Source organism: Micropterus salmoides, unplaced genomic scaffold (assembly GCF_014851395.1).
Source record: "Micropterus salmoides isolate LMB-PRFRI ecotype aquatic unplaced genomic scaffold, ASM1485139v1 Ms_hic_scaffold_12, whole genome shotgun sequence".
Taxonomy (NCBI): Eukaryota; Metazoa; Chordata; class Actinopteri; order Centrarchiformes; family Centrarchidae; genus Micropterus; species Micropterus salmoides.
In genome coordinates this window covers 8,178,397-8,199,012 of record NW_024040263.1, presented here as the reverse complement: position 1 = coordinate 8,199,012, position 20,616 = coordinate 8,178,397, and the positions used below count along the sequence as shown (strand labels likewise).

The following is a 20,616-nucleotide window of genomic DNA, read 5'->3' as shown; positions in this document are numbered from 1 at the left end:
GATAACATAAATAGACATATTTACACTTTACAGTTCATCATTGTATTTTTATATATATATATAGTCCTTACTGGTCGACCACATGTGGCTAACTTAATCACAGAGGAGGCCTTTGAAGATGGGAGAACATTGTAAATGAATCACTCTTTGATAAAAAAAATAATAATTCACTAACGCCACCTTTTGTTAACGTTAATTTAGCTAATTAGAGTTCATGCAAATTAGAAAATATTGACCCTTGACCATAAAAACCACACCTAAGGTTATGAAACAGGATTGCACGATGAGATTTAGCATAAATGTTAGTCAACTTACATTGGAGTCACAGAGTTAACGTTAAACTAATGTCAGTTAGCTAGCTATTGAGACAATGCTATAACGTTACGGCAAAATTTGCTAACACTTACCACAGTTCTTAAGACATTTCCAGATTTTGTGGAACAGAAAATAATCCTTTTGCAGCATTATGTAAACCAACTTTGAAGATGTTAACTCTGCTCTTGAAGTTCTGACTTAATTGCCTATTAAACAAAGATGCTGGCCGGAAGTGCTTTTTTTGTCATACTTTACCAAAACGTTCTTGATTACACAATAATTTATCACTCTGGGACATGCTAGGACAAGCTTGATCCTTAAGTGCGTGGAATGGCATCACTTTCCCAATTCGAATGTGACTGAAATGAAAAAACACAACTAAAACAAAAGGCCAGTCAACATGCACAGGACAGTCTTACTTTAATTTAAGTAAGATTTATTTATCTTTTTAATTCTTATTCTCTTCTTTCATCTTTGCTTTTCTGTATTGATTTCCCAATCATAATGGAAATGATACTGAAGACAGACAACACATGCTTACGAGTTTGGATTTTATTTAGTCCACTTTTAAAATGTACATTTTCTGTTGAGATTCGTTAAAAAAGAAAGCGTCATCAGCTTAGCAGTCCATATCACAGAAAGACTGCAATAAGGAAAGAGTGAAGAAGAATGAAGATGACTTAGTAGGCACATTTTTAAAATGATACATGTTAATCTAACTGATGGGGGAAAAAATATGTACAGCAATGATTTTATCTTGTGGTAGCACATGCTTGGGACTTCTGAGTGAGAGTTCACAAGGTAGTAAAGCACAGATGTATGCAGACAAAGACTCTATAAAAGATGTATCAAGTTGACTACACAAGGCAGTCAATTTCCCAAAACTGTATGCCAGTTCAATTTGAAATAAATTAAATCTAAGACGAGAGAGAAACAAGGAACATAAATGAACTTGTGAAACTAATTGACCCGCGCTTGTCAAACTAAGCATTTTTACAGACATTAGTAAATGTTCCTCCATACGAATCAAGAATACTGAGCTAAAAGTGGACACGATATCCACCTGGTGAAATAACTTGAGAAATAAATAAAAAATGGATAGTTGTTTTAGTATGCATTCATAAAGAGTACCTGATTTTCTCTCTCTCTAGCCTTAGTTTGTTACCTTTGCATAACTTATAGAAAACCTGTCATGTTCTTTTAAAAACTCACAGTAATTCATTCATTAATCACAAGTCCTGATACCACCAAAGACAGGCACAGGATTCTACCCTGCAGAATCCACATACCTTCGAGTCAAACACACTGGATATTCCATTTATATAAATGACACTTTTCCTGTTTATATACATAACACTTTTGTACAGTCTTTGCACTTCCATTATAACAGATTGAAGCATCTCCACATTAATGGAAATCAAATCATGTTCAGTGGATTAAACCTTGAGTAAATCCAAAGCTTAAATTTGAGCACTTTGTTACATGTAAAATGAACGAGTTCAACTGCCTTTGCAATGAAAGAAAAAAAGTAATAAAATGATGAAATTCTGTCGTACTGGGTTATATTCGGAATCGGATTTGAAGTTAGCCTTAGACACAGATCAGTTTCAGCCATTACTTAGCGATGAAATTGTAAAAACTGACCTATGAAGAGTGCCCATGGAAACTTCAACCCGCTCAAACAGGAGAAACTGAAACATCAACACTGTTGGCTAGCTATGCTAACTAGTAGCGTTGCACCGACAAAGTACTGTGACCATGTTATCAAGTGATTTCACTCCAAAACAACATCAAACAGCATTGTAATTTAAGGAAATGTTAACTCCGGGTCAGCCCACAAGCCACTGAAAGGTGAATGACAGAACAAAAACATCTAATCATATAGGAGGCAGTGAATGGTCAAAGTTTGTGAGACTGTTTAAGTCAAACCCAGGTGACATGTCCCGTCTTTCCACCTGCTTTCATACTGCATACAGCTTATTCCTGGCTTACACCGCTTCCGACAACTGTACACACTGTGCTGTCCTAGGCCTGACAGCAGTGTAAACTAAAGGCAGTTGAGTGGCTAGGGAGCTCCACTTGCCCCTACACACTAAGGATCTAGCGGAGGTGGAACGTGACAGCTGGACCGTCCCTAAACACAAACCAGAGCCTACACTAGTGTTAAAGACCCAGTGGTTTGGGGGTTTGGAGGGACAACAGGGTCACTTGGGTCCTTTAGAAGGGGTGTCTGTCTCTGTGGATTGACGGCCATCGTTCCAGGCCTCCCGGGTGCTCTTAAGGGCCTGTGTCCGTTGCTGGTCCACAACCACGTAGTCAACACGCTCATCTGATGCGGCCATGCCCGTTCCATTGCTTTTCATCTAAAGAACGGTAAAACAGGAAAGGTCAGTCTTGAAATTCCTTTAAACTAACTTCCTCCAATTTTGAACATGCACCTCAGGATTCCTACCTTCCTAGGTGGGGTAGACTTGCCGGGGTCAAGATCCAAATCCAGGTACTCCACCTGTTTGTCTCCCTTCGGCTTCACCATAGGGCTGCTCCCACCATCCGCAGTCAAGGGTGCAACAAGCTTCATGTTCTACATAAGCCAGGAAAGGTTGCTTTTATTGACAGAAGACTGAGGCGGTGTCACAGTAAAACAAACATTTTATAAATATATTTCATATTTTATTCCAATTTATTTATTTAAGCATTGTCACAATAACCAACATGTTTGCTATGATTGTAAGAGATTTGACTGATATTTTACTTACTGGTATGTAAATTGGTAGTCAAAAATGGAGCAAGTAGTGAATTCTAGCACTATTGAGATGAAGTAGATCATAGTTTCATTTTAAGAATAGATTTGTTTAAATCAATGAACATCTTTTAATCTAGCTTGTGCCATTTCTGACAGGCACCCGAGTGGAAAGGTTTGTTCGCTGAAGCATAGATGCACCATTTGACTGATACAGCCAACAGAGATGGGCACCACTAACCAACATGCCAAAACTGCTGTTGCTTCAACGCTGTCCAATGAAAAACAAATAACTTTGCAAAGCAACTCTGATGTTTAGATATTTTCATTTGAATTCTGAAAAGGCTTTAATACTTTAAAATACAGAAAAACTAGAGTTTATATTATGTTATTGTTTAATTTATGGTTCTTTCCATATTTTTATATTGAATAAAGAAGCACTTCAGTGACATTACTTTGTGTTTTCCTTTCTTTTTTGTTGTCTTAACATTAAGGATAAAGAGCATTTGCATTTGAAAAACTGAAAATTCTGGTATTGTGACAATACTGAGGTACATGTTGGACCTATAGGTATTGTTAATTTCTAACTACAAGTGAGGTGAAGTTATTAGAACGAGGGTGGTGACAAAACTAGGAAATACTAATTGTAAGGAAGGTGATGGTATATAAATCACTGCAAACTGTGTATCCAAGCCACAGTTTCTAGCTGGTGTTGGGAGTAATAACAGCCCAGCAAATAATGCACTATGCACTTGCTGAAATTCTGATCTAATGATAACATCTGAAACTGGTAACCTGGTGTTCTGACAGGGCAGGCCATGCATGTCTAACCTGGCAACCCTGCTCACCTCCTCTATGGTGTCATGTTCCTCCACCTCCCTCTTTACAGGGGTGATGGGAACTGTGCAGTAGAAGGACTCCTCTCTACACAGAGTGAGAAGGAAGTAGTGACAAAGGGGGGGAAAAAAAGAAGAGCAGATGGTCAAGAACAAAATGCAAGAAAAAAAGGAAATGGACGAAGCCAGAGCCTAGCGAAGCCAGATAAATTAGGAACTAGGGAGAAAGAAATGAACATGAGTAATGAAAGAACAGGAAGTCAGCTGACAATATCAAAGCAAAAGCAAAACAGATTGTTACAGCAAGAAAAATAGCAAAATGGAAAATGATACCCAAACTATAAGACAAAGAAGAAATATTAACTAGTATTTGTATGCATTTGTGCCTATACCTGCAGACATTACCGAATGACTAACATATACCTGAACTTGATTCCATTTCAACTGCCCAAATAAGAAATGGATCTTTTGAACTACAGTAAGGGTATTGATCTGACTTAACAATTTTGTGAAGAAGACAATACCTGAAATGCAAAAGAACAGAAAAAAGGATAATAATAAGAGAATAAAGAAAGCAGAGCAGCAGGACAAGAGGAAGCTGCAAAGAAAAGAGCTGAAGGGGCGAGGAGTCCCTCTGCAGTAACCAGTCATTTGTCCACACTAATACACTATATGCCTTAGAGAGGGGAGCAAGAACTTGAAATTGTATTTCTAATTCTTTCTGTACAACAATTGAAGCTTAACATTCTAGGCTGCATGGTGTACCCTGAAAACTTTGTATGCATCACACAAACTCACTCCCATATTCATTGTGCAACTGTAGATTTCATATATAATAATGATGTGAAATTGTTTCAACAAACCATAAAAAACTAGATTAACTTAAGTATTGTGATTCTTTCTTTTTGTGACATTTTTTACATTTACGTTAGTGTCTTGTTAAAAGTACTTGTTTTTTCCATTTACCACTTTCATACAGTACAGCAATAATGCTGCTGAAATAAAACTGACTGACTGACTGATATACAGTCTCTGAAGTGTATGATTCATTCGTGGTCTAGTGTTAAAAAAGCAAACAAAAATTGCAATAAATGGAAAAATCGAATTGCAGTATTGTAGAATCGCAATACTTAAGAATTGCAATACGTATCGAATCAGCACCCAAGTATAGTTATGAATTGGGAGATAAGCATATCGTCCCAGCCCTACAAAAAAAACCACATATCACAATAAAAATCTAATCAAACATTTAACACATTTCTTCTGTAGCTTTGATTATCTGTGATTTGAGAAGTAGTAATCATGCAACTTCTTATATCAGAGGACAGTTGTGTGTTACATACTGGTTCATCTGTGGACATATTAGAGTCCATGGCTACATAATGCTCATCACAGTCCTCGGAGTCAGTGCTGGAGGCCGTACTATGCACTGACGGGGATCTCGCTGGCATTGGAAACCTAGAGAGACTGAGCAGCATTCACAATGTTTACACACTGACTTCCAGGCAAGTACAGTCTCTGCTGAGCACAAAATATCATACAGACATAACAGCCACAGCAATAAACCACTGCAGCCAGAAGAGTCCCTGCAGCACAAAGCACAGAAATAGACCTCATCCCAGATAAACCAACAAACTACATTCAGTATAATGTAGCTGTGAGGCATATCCCAGACCAGTTTGTATGAGCAGTGCTACTTTGGTCACAAAATGACTACAGTAATGCATGAAGTGTTAGTGTCTATTTCTTTAGTTATAGTATGCACTATAAAAGGGAATGTTCACACTAAATAACATTTTTCCTACAAAAAAAGTATTTTGTGTGGGTAATATATTTTGTTAGCATGTAGGACAATGCATGCAGTTTCCTTAAAAACTTCAGGTGCTTTAATCACCTGGATCAAGTGCAGCAATTTATTTTTATTGTCCCGTGCCTTGTGCTCCTCTAAAAAAACTTTTCCAAATAAGAAGTGGGGCACAGTGCCTCTCCTGAGACAGCTTCCCCCACTTGGCTTCAAACTAAAAACAGAGTCAATAGGAAAGCGGAGTAGTGTGAACATACCCTTAGCTATTAGCAAAATGTTGAATTATGACAAGTTGTGCAGAACATTTCAGATACTTACTCCCGAGCGAATGACCGTGTCACAGGCGAGCGGACAGGCGTACAGGGCTCCTCCCATTCTGGCAGCGGTTTGATCTCCAGTGGAGCGGGTCTTCCTGAAGCAAGGTACACATACCAGTCAGTTACACACTTCAGCTACATGTATGTAAGGCTGACAAAGGTCAATAGCAATAAAAGGTTGTGTGCAATGTAACGGCTAACATGTTATAAGAGCCTCATGAAAACATGACAGTTGGACTAAAATATTTAAGCCGTAAACTACATATTTTATGAAGTAGCCAGCCACTGCCAGTACATACTGTATGTACAAAAGCAGTGGATATGGTCATTTATGTGAGCTTCTCTTTCATTAGATGATATCACTGTTTAATTTCCTCCTGAAGAGCTATCTCCTACTTTCCAGTGCCATGTGAGTGTTTTTCTCTCTGTGCTGTGGCTGCTACATTTGCTTGTGTGTTTTGGATGCACAATATGTGAAACTGCAAACAAAAACATAAAGAGAGATGTTTGGGAAGAGAAATGTTAGTAAGTTATGTGGTTGACTGCATGTGAGTAGTTGCCTCAGAGTGAGGGGATATTTAGGTAAAGTAGTATTAACAGTTTATTTTAAAACCCATGTTGTGACTGTATCAAGTGCAATCCATCATGTATGAAGTGCACACTCACCCCTCTCCTGCTGGGATTTAAAATAATTAAATGCAACAGCTCCGACACCCATGGTATATATTTAAACCTATTTGGGTAGCTCTGAATGCATTAAGGTATAGTTTAATTGATTCTGCTTTGCACACAGTTAATCTCTTAAAGAACACACAGGTCAGGGAAACAAGAGCAATCCCACAGTAGTCTACTTAGGACATGCAAAGAGTCAAGATGAAGTAGAATGGTCATAGAATGGAAACTTTTCAGATACACAATGGCAGTTCAGTGTGGAGTACCTACCCTTGCGTCGTCCCCTCGGGAATTCACCTACGGTTTGAGAGTCGGTTCGCTCTAAACAGACACCTTTTGCTCTTATTATTTTAGGACTCTGACCTGATTGGTGAAAGAAGACTTTGCTCATTATGAAATTTTTGGTGATCACAACACTTAAGCCCTGCTGTAACAACTGCCCTGCCATGCAAAGCAAAAGGACGAGACTTTTACACCCTCACGTACACCCAATCACCTATTTGTGCAGCACAGTTATCAAGAGGATGATTGTCATGACAACAACAGACCCATACTGCCCAACATGCACCTCACTCCATGCACCACGGCTTCCCACACAAAGACTGACATCACAGCTGTGCATGCACGATGAGCTGTGTTTAAGCACTAAGAGTACAGTGAGGAATCATTTTGTGAACAGCACATTATAAGTCTGCAGAGCAGAGTAACTTACTGACAAGGCACATACTGTAGCTCCTTTTACATTAACACTAATTGCAACATTTTTCTACAGTGCTGACAAGAGCAAAAATCTAAACGTGCCACAATCTCAAAGTAAGGTAATTCATTTCAGCGGAATCACATATCACATTGTTAATAAAGTAAAAGCCATTTGCTGGCTTTGACCACAGATGTCAAAGCCTTCATGGCACACGGCTGAGACGACCAAAGCAGACAGAGAAGATGAACATAGCTGGTAGTGAGTTGAATTAGTCCACAGTACAGAGGAATTTTGCATGGCTCATGGTGAATAACGAAATGAATTACATCAAAAGGGAAAATCAAAAGGAGCATGGGATGTTTAACTTTTAATCCACACTCTCTACTTAAAACAGGGTTTAAAGAAATAAATATCTCACATCAGTGCTTCTCAGTTACTCACTATTGTTTACTTTTCTTGAGTTTCAGTCTAAATATCATATTTAATATAACACATGAGATGTAATATTCAAGAACATCTGCTAAAAAGACTTTTGATCATATTTCTACTACAAAATGCAACTGCAAGCAGCTTAAATCCAAAATCCAAGTAACCAACCAGACAAAATTTTGTGCTAGGTGCAGTGGGATTCTATGATAAAAATCTTTATTTGTAGAGCACCTTTAATATCAGTTACAGAGTGCTTTACATAAAATTAAAATGCATCAACAAGATGAGCCTTTGCAGATGGTTTAACACTATCCACAAAACAGCTATCCTAGAGATGATGCAGTTGTGTCTCTTAGCTCTCCAATAAAACAAACAAACAAAAAAAAAATGGTAAAGACAGTCAATAAGATGCTGTGATGAATAGTGCTAGAAGTAAAGTTAACACAGAAAAGGGAAAGAATGCCTCTGAAAGAATGAGAAAACTACAAAGGGGCATTACTTAATACTTATTTACACAATAATTATACATTTTAAAGGCTGATTTACTATACCATTGTAAATTGTGAACTATTTATACATACATAATTTAGGAGATATGAGTACTCTGCTGATGTGCCCCCTGTGAGTTTTCAACACAGTGTGTGTGTGTGTGTGTGTGTGTGTAGCCTAATGATTTGGAGTAACAAAAATGTTTTTATAACTTTTAGTCACGGTAATCCAGAGATGATGCATGCCAAATCTGGAGATGCTCAAAGGTCAACAAAAAAATGACCACAAGTCGTGCATGGGAGGATTCCCCACTGGGAAATGTAAAACTCCATAACATGTCCTATTTTCTTCAGCGACAATAACAGCCCTGGCTTTTGGTTTGCCTACATGATGACTCCCTGCCATCCTTCAATTCTCTTTCTCTCTTTGCCCAGATTGTAATTCCCTTGCTATTAGGTCTTTCATCAAAGAGCTCCATTCAGATGAAGGGAACAAAGGGGATGGAGGTGACCACTCCGGGGCTTCGGTCACTCCATGGCACAGGGACCAACCCCCTCTAAAATGGCCTACAGGGCCTCTTGAGCTCGGGACAAAAGTGCTTTTGACAAGGAGCTTACTGTGTTGCGTGTAAGAGGATGAAGCAGGCACTAAACTAATTCATAAAGAGGTGAAATAAGTTGGTCAAGGACAGGTGCGGAGGAAGACACCAGACAAACCAAAGGAGACAAACTGAGAGAAAACATTTTTCCACATTTATAATAGCAACTAAAGTGTGAAGAAGAAACACACTGCTCTAGAAATTGTTGGAAATGATGGAATTAAGTACAGATGGCTTAACAACCATGAGCCAGCAATGTGAGAGCAGCAGCTGAATGTGAGACAAAGTGTGGTAAGTGGTTGCATTAGTACTGAGCATACTGAAGGAAGTTAAGTGCAACAATAAACTTCAACACATATAGACCCCACGGCAAGAACTTGACAAACCGACAGAATATTTATGAACCAACTCACAGCTACACATGCATGCAAACCCACTGCCTTCTCACCTTTGCGATCAGGTTTAAGATTTCGGTCCACAGGTGGGGGCTGGCATTCACTGAGCATCGGCCTGCGAGGAGGGGTCTTGGGACTGAAGCGGAAGCCCATGTGTGCGGGCGGGGGTACCTGCTTTCCCAGGGAGGAGAACTCCATGGTGCTTGGGGTCATGGGCACATAGTTCGGTTCGTGCATCGGCTCTGGCAAACTGCCTGAGTGATGGTGTGATGGGGAGTTGGCACTCATGGGCACGTAGTTCTGGTCTACCTCTTCTGTGGACTGGCTACCCACTGGCATCATTCCTTTGTTTTTCTGAGGGTGATGAGGGATACATATACAGTATGTTCAGTATGTTCACAAACAAATGACAGAGGCTCTAAACTCAACAGTAGTGATGTTCAACAATAACTTTACTAAATAATTGGTGCATAAAACTCCATTAGCAGACAAAACACTGGGAAGTCATTTGTGTACACATTGTTTTTTTTTTTTTTGATTTTTTTTGACAATAGCACAGAGAAAATTGTGAAAGGCTATGGCAACAGCAAATCAATTTAGGATGAACTCAACATACACTTTTCTGTGTGGGTTTTTGATACTAGCCAGCATACATTACACCGCCAAGAAATTAAGAAATTGCAGTAATGTGATATGATAATGGGAATGGGAATGATAAAGACTAATCTGAATTGTTAATGGTGATGTGCGTAGCCTAACCAGGGACAGGGGTCGCAAATGAGCTTTAGCTACAGACTCTATATGCATCACACTTGTCCCAAGTTATTGTAACATGTTACAATACCTTGGGACAATAATTGGGATAATAATTGTAAGCTAATCAAGCTAACAGACACAGACATAATCAACGAATGTCAATACAAAACATGATAACAGTAGCCAACTGCTACCAATGTTTAATTCAACATCTTTGTATAATTCTAGCAGTGGAATAAGGCAGTGCTACAGTATGTCCTTGTATCTCTCTTATGCTATATGCCTACAATAAACATTGCTGCAGTAGCCTGGGGATTAACAGTAACCAATTTAGCCAATGAATAATTTAATTGTTCCGTCTCAGAAGGGACTGTAGCCACTGTTTTGACTGTGCATTTTATGTACATGCAATATTGTGCTTGTGCACAAATGCTAAAAGTAGTAGTAGTAGTAATATTTTATGAAAAGGGAAATGGGGCGCATGTTCTTCTTTGGAAGTATACCATTTCCTTAAATGATTCTGGACAAAAAAGAACATTTAGAAATGACTAAGAAACACTACTTGTAGCTGGCTTGTTTATGTAGCAGTGTAGTATACTTTTAAATAAAGAAAAACAGAATACCATACTATACGGTACGTAGATGGCTTTCCCTGCCTCTCTAGGATTTTTTCTCTCTACTCCATGATACTACTCTACGTCACAGGGCAGAGAAAGGAATGGAGCATTTTCAATGAGCACTGAGTATTCTAGGAGCAGCTGAGAAAAGTAGAAAAAATGCTTTCTTATATTCCCAATGTGTGTGTTTTGAACATTTTAAAATGTTATGTCTCTATTACCACTGCAAATAATCAAGACTGTCAAAACAGGAAAGTCATCCACCTCTTGTGAGCTTATAAACCAGTGAACCTTGGGAGCGACACTTACAAAGTAGCTGTTGAAGCTTTCATTGAAGTCAAATGAGCAGCTCTTTTCAGAAGGGAATGATCTAGGAATATCATAGCAGTCCTGGGATCCAAAATCTGCAAAACACAAATAACATTACCAAATATACACTTAATTGCAATATACATAAACTGCAACTTTAGGGGGTTAGACATTTAACACTCAATGAGTTTATCAGTAAATGAAGAGCACCACATATAATATTAGCCAACTACACTTCCCATATGAAAGCTATATGTGGAATTTCAAGCCCATTTTTGCCTTAGCACAATCCCAACAATACATACAATAGAGGCCTTATTAAAAAACTGTATGCGTTTTCATGATTCTGTAAATAATATTTTATTCACTAGGACAGAGCTCAGCAGCTACAGTATATGTAAGGGCTCTACTGTGTAGCACAAATTTGTTTTTTGCATTCTCATTAGGCACTGATGCAGTCACTAATGCATTTCACTTACGGCCACAAGCACCACATCAGTGCTAGGAAAAGCTTGTAAGGCAAATGAGCGTGTCAGCTGAGGAACATTAAGTGGGGAAGACCATGAGAAGTTCTTTGAAATACTGTAACTGGCCAATAATTAGCTGGGCTGTTCATTTTGTTTCCCCTAACACATCAAAGGATGTTGTTCTATAAAAGGTAACACTTTATTATTAGATGTGCTTTATTTTCTAATTTTACTCAGCTGTTACTATAAAACGCATCTCTTGTCGATTCACAAGATCAGGCTCTGATTTGTCACGGTGGAAGTAATGATGGTGAACCGAAATTGATGGATAGACAATACAATATTTCATCACGTTTGTCTAGTGTTGTCAGATTTAGAGGATAGCACCATATGTACATTAAAGAAGGCTATGCCGATAACTAGTCAGATATAGCAGTGATGCAACAGAATGCATGTATTTGTCCATGATGTTAATGTACCTTGCATGCTTTTGGAAATACTGCACAAATCATTGTAAAGACCTTAAAAACGTCTGCAGAAAACTGTGTGCTCTGTGTTCAAGTCTAATAAGCTTTTGACAATCTGAATGGATTGTGAACTGAACAGATGAGTAAAGGTGAAAATAGGGATTGCAGCTTGTCTTTTATCATCCATCAAAAGAAGTGAAAAGGGTTCCCGAATGCCCGCATAAAAGCTGTTCAAAAGCCTTACAAGGTGTTTAGTGAAAAATATCACTTTACATGAAGGTCAAAATTGTGTAGAGGAAAGGGGCTTTGTGAATGTGTGTCCTACTAACCATTATATTTAGATTTTAGATCTAATGATCTTCCAAGATCATAAAGCATACTACTTCCATAACCATTCCCATTGCATAGGAAATCTCTCCTCCAACAAAAAAAGAAGAAGAAGAAGAAAAAAACCCCCTCTTCCTGACACAAACCTTTGCGGAGGCGTGAACAGTCCACAGTGCCAATAGTGTTGCTGCGTAAAGCCTTATTCCCAGCACTGGTAGGCACACAGTAGTTTCCGTCTGTCTCAGATGCTGAGCGAGGCACATGATAAGTGTCCGTAGGTGAACGCTCAGCAGGGGGTGGTGGCGGTCCTGAGGTGGAACTGACAGAAGGCTTGGGTGGTCTGGGAGGGGGGACTACATCTCCTCCCCCCTCTGAGCCTCCTACCCCTGTTGACGACGACAAAGTGCGGGGCACCTGGTATGTACAGTTTGCGCCAGGTGTAGGTGGGATATCGTAACTGATGGAAAGGTTGCGCATCTGTGTCTCCATTGAGGGCTTTCGTGACGGCGTGTTAAAGACATAGAGCTCAGAGCCATCCCCGTTGTCTGGATGGGCCAAAGGAGAGGAGGCCGACTTTGGGAGTAGAACAGTGTCCTGTGAGTAGCTGCGAGGGAGGTGGTAAAGGCTGCCGTCGGTTGAGAGCGAGGCACCACGTGATGGAGGCGAGTCGTAGATGGAAGAGGCGGAGGCAGGGGCCGGGTGCTGTGGGAAGAAGCCATTGTGCGAGGTGTGTTTAGCTGAGGAGGTGGAGGATGTGGGCGTGCGGTGAGAGGGGAGGTTGTCATTCAGGTCTGTCTCTGAAGAGATAGACTTGGAACACTCAGCATGGGCTCTACGAAGACAATACATATATACACCAGATTACTGATTTAGGAAAACTAAGAAATCAACTCAGTCATTGTAAGTATTCACGGCATTGTCTGCAAGGCATAGTTAGTAACCTAAACCTAAAGCAGACATCTCGTATCACTAGTCTTTGGCACTTCTTGCTACATTAGCATTCATTTTTGGGTCAAGTGAAGGACTGAGGTACTCAATAGATCAGGCAAGGACAAAATCAATTTAGTGTTAGGTAAAGTACAACTCAGTCTGTTGTGATCTACAAGTTAGTCTGCGAGATAGTTGCTTAGGATTCAAGCACTCAAACTCAAATCAGGACCAATAACCATCTTTAGAAGCAATGTAAATACAACACAGTGTATAAAGTGTTGGCATTTCTCTGTTTTTTTCAATTCATGTGTAGCACTCCACACAAGCAGGCAGTTCCAGCTGAATAGCTGGCCACTCACAGACAAGCCTGAGGAGGAAGAGTCCTGCTCTCACACTCCTCCAGGAGCAAATACTCCTGGTCTCCCTCCAATAGAGAGTGAAGCTGCACTGAGCTACACACCACACAGCAGAGACAAGGACGAGAGTGGCAGTACAGATGAAATGCACAAAAAGAAATGCGCACAGAGAGAAGCTTATATCACAGTATAACACTCATAATGCACAGGGACTATAGACTCAAACACACAGTATAAGCTTATCTTGCCCCAAACAAACTCACCTGTTGGGTTCAGGCTTTTTGCTCTCACAGTTGACCAGCCACAGGTAATCCTGGGGCTCCTCTGAACTGGACTGAGACTCCAGGTGTCGCACATTGACCGGCTGGTATGGAGGGGGCACACTGGACAGCACTGCTGCTGGACCAACAATATTACCCAGTGCTGGGTGTGGGGGGGTGTCCACCACCAGGCCTCTGATGGCTGACTGGTGAGCAGCTTTTGCTGCCTCTGGAGGAGAGAAACAAGAAGGCTAGGGTTATCTCCTCTCAAGACTGTTTATGTTATGCATTACCTCCTGTATTCTATCAAACCATGTGTACCTCAAAGCACTAAATATATTGCAGGGTTTTTTCCACTAACAACAGAAGAAATAAATACACTTTTATTTATGGAATAAAGCCTTAATATTCAGGGAAAACATGCAGGGGTGCCATTTTTCAAAACATAGGTAAAAATATTATGCATTAGCTAGATTATTATTTATAATGTAGTCTAGTGACTACATTGACCACAAAAGATGAGCCATCAAGATCTGTCAGACTCAGCTCAACTGATATCAGTGAATGCCTGGTCAGGCTTACATATTGTACAGTGGATTTGGGGTAATTAATCAGGGGAGCATAAAGCACACATTAGATTATCACCAGCCAGACATTCACTTTACATAAAGCATCAGGTTGATGTTGGTTTGAAGATAGACATTCACCAGCTGTGGGAAAGCATCAGTTCCTTTATTCAATTCAGCTGGACTTCTGGATGTATTTCATTAAATCCAGTGGACATTTTGGTCTTATTATACAAAACCTCTTCCTTTTTTTGGATGTATACTGATTTACTACATTTTTACTGCTCCTATAAGCATACTGTTTTAGCATAACATTTCTAACCAACTTTTTGTTAACATATGACTCCTCCTGAACCCCCAGTCATCCAAGGAAGTTAGGAACTGCTCCTAATGTGGACTTTTAAAACCCATTGAGACATTGCAGGAGATGTGGGTGACCAATGATATTCAGCACAAAGTAAACAGTAAGCTGTTTCTGCTAATGTCAACCCTAGCAGAGTAAACCTGCACCCAAGCTGTTTCCTAGCAACCCAATTCCAATGTAAAAGTCTAACAAGCATCTCTGACTGACAATCAACTTTAGGTCTTTATAATGTCCGAAGAGCAGCTGATGTGTGTAGGCTCACTCTGAAGAAACAACAACTTGAGGATGGATCTCAGACATCCCTTTGTATTAGCTCACCATTCGCTGTTTATTAAACTCAACCCTAAATGAAAGCTGGTAGCCTGCAGCTAAAACACCAGATGCCCCTTCTTAACAGATCCAATGAGCCATAATAAACTATAACCTCACTTCTTACTTGGGTGGATTTTCTGGGGGAAATAAAACCTTTTCACTTCCTTTAAACTGCCCACCTTGTGGGGAAGGGCATGATGAATATGTGTGACAAGTTCCCAAAATAACACATGCACTGACAGCTAATATCAAGTTGAAGCCTGTAGCCATTCACATGAATTAGTATTTTCATCCTTCTTTTCATGTCCAACACATACACAAGTGAAACCCACTTAAAAGCTTACAAGTGTTTGCCGTCAGAAACCCACACACTCCTTCTCAGACAGCATTTCCTCAAGGTCTCTGCTTTGTCACACTGAGTTTTCAAATATTAGAGTCCTTTTGAAACCCTTCTGCTCGAGCTGATTGTTACACTGCACTAAGAGCCAAGATGGATAATGCGTATGCCTGATGAAATGGATCTATGTTTTCATTCCACATCTTTCTACTTTTTTTCTACTTTTTCACAGCTCTCCTCCCACTCTCTTCTATAACTGACATGGTTTTATCTCATACAAGGTCCCTTCTTTCTCTTCTTTTAAAAGTACATTTCTCTCATGATAGTGCCTGATTTACTCCGCTCTCCTCCTCTTCTATCTTCTTCCCTTTTCCCCTCATTTGTTTGTTGAAGCTTTAAGTGCTGATTCACACACAGGAAAAGGGAAAATCCCCTCTGCTCATACTCTCTGCAATCTGTACCTCCTACACCGTCTCTCAGAGCCTTCGTTCCCCAGCCCTCCTAATGTTCCCCTCCTCTAGTATCTGCCCAGTCATGAAGCACTCTAGCGTGGCCACACACGACAGAAGAGAGTGGGAGTTGGGTCTCACATGCAGAGAAGTGCAAGCAAGTGCAAAAACGAGAGCCAGGGACTTTCTTTTGCAATACAAACTCTGAGAAAGGCTATCTGCAATGATATTTGTCTTTAGACCCAGATTCTCCTTTAATGGGCTTACGGTTTGTTTGCACATCACGGTTTTAATAGCCAGTTCCAATGATTCTGAAGAAGAGGTGCCATGAATGTTGTTATCAGGGTTGCCCTGCAACGCTAGCTATGTAACAGAGGTGTAGGCAAAGTCACAATACTGTGGAGAGGACGGCCTTGGAGCAGCATAATCAGTGACTCACTTGCCAGGTTTGAGAAGGACATTCTTCTAAAAGAAACGAAGTGGCGCGATACGTCAGACAGTGAATTAAAGCAACTTCAATGCCAATTCTCATCACACTAAAATGCTGACACATTTAGTTAAGGAGGGGGAGAAACTATGAAAGACTGAGATGCAAATAGCAAAGCTTGAAATTGGGCTCAAAGACGGAGAGGCAGGGAGGAAAACAAGAGAGCAAACGAGAGAGAATGAGAACCAGATAAGAGGGAAAGAATGAAAGAGAGGCAGTGAGACAGATAGGCACACAATGCTTTGATTATCCAGTACTGGGGAACAAGGGTAACATGAGCCTCAACACAACACATGGATCAACACATGGATCATTAGACCTCAGCTGAGAACTATGCTGAATAGAGGCCTTCTGGCACATTCAGCTGGTTCACCTAACTCCCTCAGAGAGAACGAGGAAGATATCTGAGAGGCCAATCAAATATACAGTTACTAGCTTGTGAGCTAATGTTGTGTTTTTCAATTCTGGCAATATATTTGCTCACTGCAGGTGATGGAGTGCACTCTGATTTAAAGCTGCTACACAGGAATTCAGCTTTTCCTTTATTGAGTAAATACATTATAGATAGATGTGGTCGAGGGGTGTGGAAAATAATGCAGACTTGGACGATTCTGAATTGATTGACAAATGTCAATAATCGATTATCTAGAGGTTAATTGATAATGTAATGTTGACTGAACGAAAAAAGGCGAGACTCGGAAAAGCAGCTCCGGACTGTCGCTGTGCACATAGCAGAGACGTGTTCTCCCTGTTCAGCAAAGACAGGCAGTTGTTAAATGAAAGACTGTCGCTACTAAACTTTACACACACATGTAAATACCCTAGATGAGACAAAAAAGGGAACAGATATATTTAGGCAGCGTGCACATGGTGTAGCTGGAACATTGTAAAGTGCGTAGTTCACCCCCTATCTGACTCTATACTAAAAAAAACAGCAGCATCAGAAATGAAAATAGCAGAGGTCAGTAATAATGCTGTGATAATGTATTAATGCTATGTAAGGTTAGCTACGCTTATATGAAGTAACATTAAATATCTGCATTTCATTACTACCTACTTAGCTGGATTGTAACAAATATTTTGCTTTAAAAGTACCAAGTAGTCACACAGTGAGAAAAATACGCATCATAATGGTAATGAGGTGCCTAGAAATTACATCATGGTACACCGTGATGCATGCACACAATAGTTTGTGAATAGGAATTTCTACTACATAGTGCTGGTAACTATGATAGTGACTAAATGTAAAATACTTCAACTTTTACAGTATATCTAAGAGTGTATCGGGGGAATTATCAGTGGACAGATGTCTCTTATAATCAGATCACCTCCCAAGTGCAAATATCTTAATGACTTTGTTGTGGCTGTAAACTGTCTTTCAACTGATGTTACTAATATTTAAAATTTTAACAATACATTAGTCAACAACAAAATGATATTTCTGGTCCCAATCTAGCAAGAGTGCCACAGACTTCAGCCTTTGAGACAATGGTAGCTGAGTAAAGGTTTTTCAAGCAGTTTATCTTTTGAGATATATTCCACCCCTTCTACCACTACTAGTCAGCTTGATTCAGGTTCTATAGAGAAATATCCATTCAACTCAAAGCAATTAAAAGCAGATTTCCTGAGATATCTGAACAAATGGCGCAAAATGTCAAATGCAGTGTATGTGAGTGAAAACCTTTCCCTTTGTGTAAACCCAACCTGATCAGGTAAAACTGGTCTCTGCCTTAGAGTGATGCGTATCAAACTAATAAACGCCAATCCTTACCGTCATCAGTGGGGTTAAAACCACAGATGTCGCAGATGCAGCGAACCCACTTATTCATCTCCTCTTCGGTGTCAGCCACCAGATAGAAGACGCGGTCAATGGTCTTGATGTCGAATATGAAGCTGTGCTCCAAGTCCTTCTTGTTAAAAGTCAGCCCAGCGTCCACCTGAAGGGCCAACAAACAAGTCTTAGTTTAATATGGCCTCCATCATGGACAAATAGATTACTTATTTTTATTTACAGTGAGCCACAAGGAAAATGGCATGAGTAGATAAGTAGGAGAGCTGAAAATTAACCTGCAACTATTCTGATAAGTGAATTATCATTTAGATAATTTTCAAGCAAAAGGGCAAAAAAAATCCTTAGTTCCAGTTCCTGAATTATAAGAATTTACTTAAACTCTTTGCATTATATGATAGCAAACTGAATATCATTTTGGACTGCTGGCCTGAAAAGCATTTTCACTATTTTCTGACTTTTTATTCACCAAACAATTAAAGAGGAAATAATCATTAGATGCAGCCCTACTAAGTAGCTTTTAATGAAAAGTTGTGTTATCAAGCAGGAAGCTTCCGGTCTGAGACGTGAATCCAATGCGGAAGTCCTTCTATTGAACGGCCAGCAGGGGGCGACTCTTCCGGTTGCAAAAAGAAGTCTGGTTCCATTAGAAATAATGGTAAAATGACCCTACTTCTCACCGGATTTATTATCTCAGTAAACACTTTCCTAATGAGTTTATGGTCTCAATCGCTAGTTTCATGTCTTCTTCAATACAACATGATGTTCATTTAAATTGTGGTCCCATTTAGATAAAAAATAGACCATAAAGCAAAGTATGCTTCAGGGCGGGATGATCTATGATATAGAAATCGTTACCATGGCAACCTGTCAATCAAGCAAACCAATGGGTGACGTCACGATGACTTTTTCCACTTCTTATATACAGTCTATGGTTATCATTTATCACTGCAAACACCCCAAATGTAAAAGCATGATTACATGAGGGGCATAAAGTGTGATATGTTAAAATCGGACTTATTCAGGAATTAATCCTATGTAATCACCATGTAGAATCATGGAACTGGGTTCTCTTATGCAGGCTGGTAGTAATGAGGAACCATACCTGCTCACACAAGTTGAGATCAATCACGCGGATGGGCTTCTTGGCATGGTCATTCTTGTAGTACTCCAACACGTCTGGGTCGCCTGTCAGACGGCCACTGCGAAGAACAAACCACCGCTTCTTCCATGCCTGCAGGGTGAGAACAGAAATGAGGCCAAAGGTTATATGTGTGTTCTCACAATGACTTGCTCCATTCTCAACTGACCACAGGCTGGCCAAATGCTTTATTTTTCTAGTTTAGCCAATGTGTCCTAGCATAGCGTCTCTGTGTGCATTCTACACCAGCTGCACTGCCCTCACTGCAGAATACTCTGGAGCCAGAGGGAAGAGGCCCGCAACCAGAAATATGTGTCTGGGATAACCAGGACAAAAGCCACATAGTTTGGTCTAGCACCCTGATTGGGGTGAATAGTCAAATCTACAAAAAGAAACAGGCAATTAGGTATTTTCTTTCAAATGGGATTTGTTGTCTGTGAGAAAAAGGCACCACAAAGCAGACAGAGGAGTTTAAATTCAGGCAGAGAAAAAAAAAAGAGAGCAGATGAGATTTATGACTTATGATTCAGTGTACATATATAAAAGCACAATTTTGTACATCAAGTACATTAATGAGATGGACAATAAGAGACCACTTGCATCCCTTTTTATCTGGGACAATTTAATATATAAATAATAGATTATTGAGGCTGTGTTGAAGAAATGCCCTCCTGCACCACTGTATCCCCTGTACCACTGTAATTCAACAAATCTATTTTACTGTCCAAACATACAACTTCAGAACTTGTTTACATATCATGCATAGCAGACATCGGTGCAAGTGAAAAGTCTCTTCAGGCCTTAAAAATAAATACAAAGGAAGCCAGAAGCAGAATCACTTTGGCACTAACACTGTGCTGTTTCTAGATTGTATTTTATCACCTCATGGTGTTTGTAGTTTTATTTAGAGAACACATCCAGCAGTGATTCATTTAAATGCAGACTCAAGAAGGTCATGAACTCTTGATTTTGCAGAGTCATGGCAGTGAGACTGAATGCTTTGTTTTAGGGCTCAAAATAGGCTCTTCAAAAAATACTAGACAGACTTGCAAATGTAAACCAGTCTTAGCAATGGCTGGATTTAACATAACATAAGGACTTTCTCTGAAAGAGATTCACTTCCTTTTATTGCTTAAGCTAGGACAAGTATGCATGGGAATACTGTAGTACCAAATACCAGGAACTTTCCCAGTGCTGTCTGAAATGTGAATTCGAAATTATAGACACAACCCGGTAGACAAACAACCACCACTGAGATCAGACGGATCAGGAAACATACCAACAGAGTGTAAAGAATGCAAACTTAACGCTTTGTTGTTGTTGTTGTTGTTGTTGGGTAAGACTTTGACCGTATTAACAATGCTGTGGCCTTGGGTCTTTTCATCCC

At 39.8% G+C, this 20,616-nt stretch overlaps 1 protein-coding gene across 5 annotated transcripts in view; it reads right to left on the bottom strand.

Annotated features, from left to right (window-relative positions):
• Positions 1–849: 849 nt before the first annotated feature.
• Positions 850–20,616, bottom strand: part of gab1 (GRB2-associated binding protein 1) — a 52,832-nt gene continuing 33,065 nt past the window's right edge. For 4 of the 5 annotated variants that reach the window (XM_038713151.1, XM_038713155.1, XM_038713153.1 and 1 more), the window contains 11 exons: positions 19,194–19,322; positions 18,071–18,236; positions 13,788–14,013; positions 12,385–13,070; positions 10,978–11,072; positions 9,349–9,649; positions 6,955–7,047; positions 6,014–6,107; positions 5,235–5,358; positions 2,768–2,896; positions 850–2,678 (listed from right to left, as the gene is read on the bottom strand). In XM_038713151.1, the coding sequence (XP_038569079.1) occupies positions 2,520–2,678; positions 2,768–2,896; positions 5,235–5,358; positions 6,014–6,107; positions 6,955–7,047; positions 9,349–9,649; positions 10,978–11,072; positions 12,385–13,070; positions 13,788–14,013; positions 18,071–18,236; positions 19,194–19,322 (2,202 nt within the window). In that variant the 3' untranslated portion in view covers positions 850–2,519. The remainder of the gene's footprint in view (positions 2,679–2,767; positions 2,897–5,234; positions 5,359–6,013; positions 6,108–6,954; positions 7,048–9,348; positions 9,650–10,977; positions 11,073–12,384; positions 13,071–13,787; positions 14,014–18,070; positions 18,237–19,193; positions 19,323–20,616) is intronic. The other variant, XM_038713152.1, reaches the window with a different exon arrangement.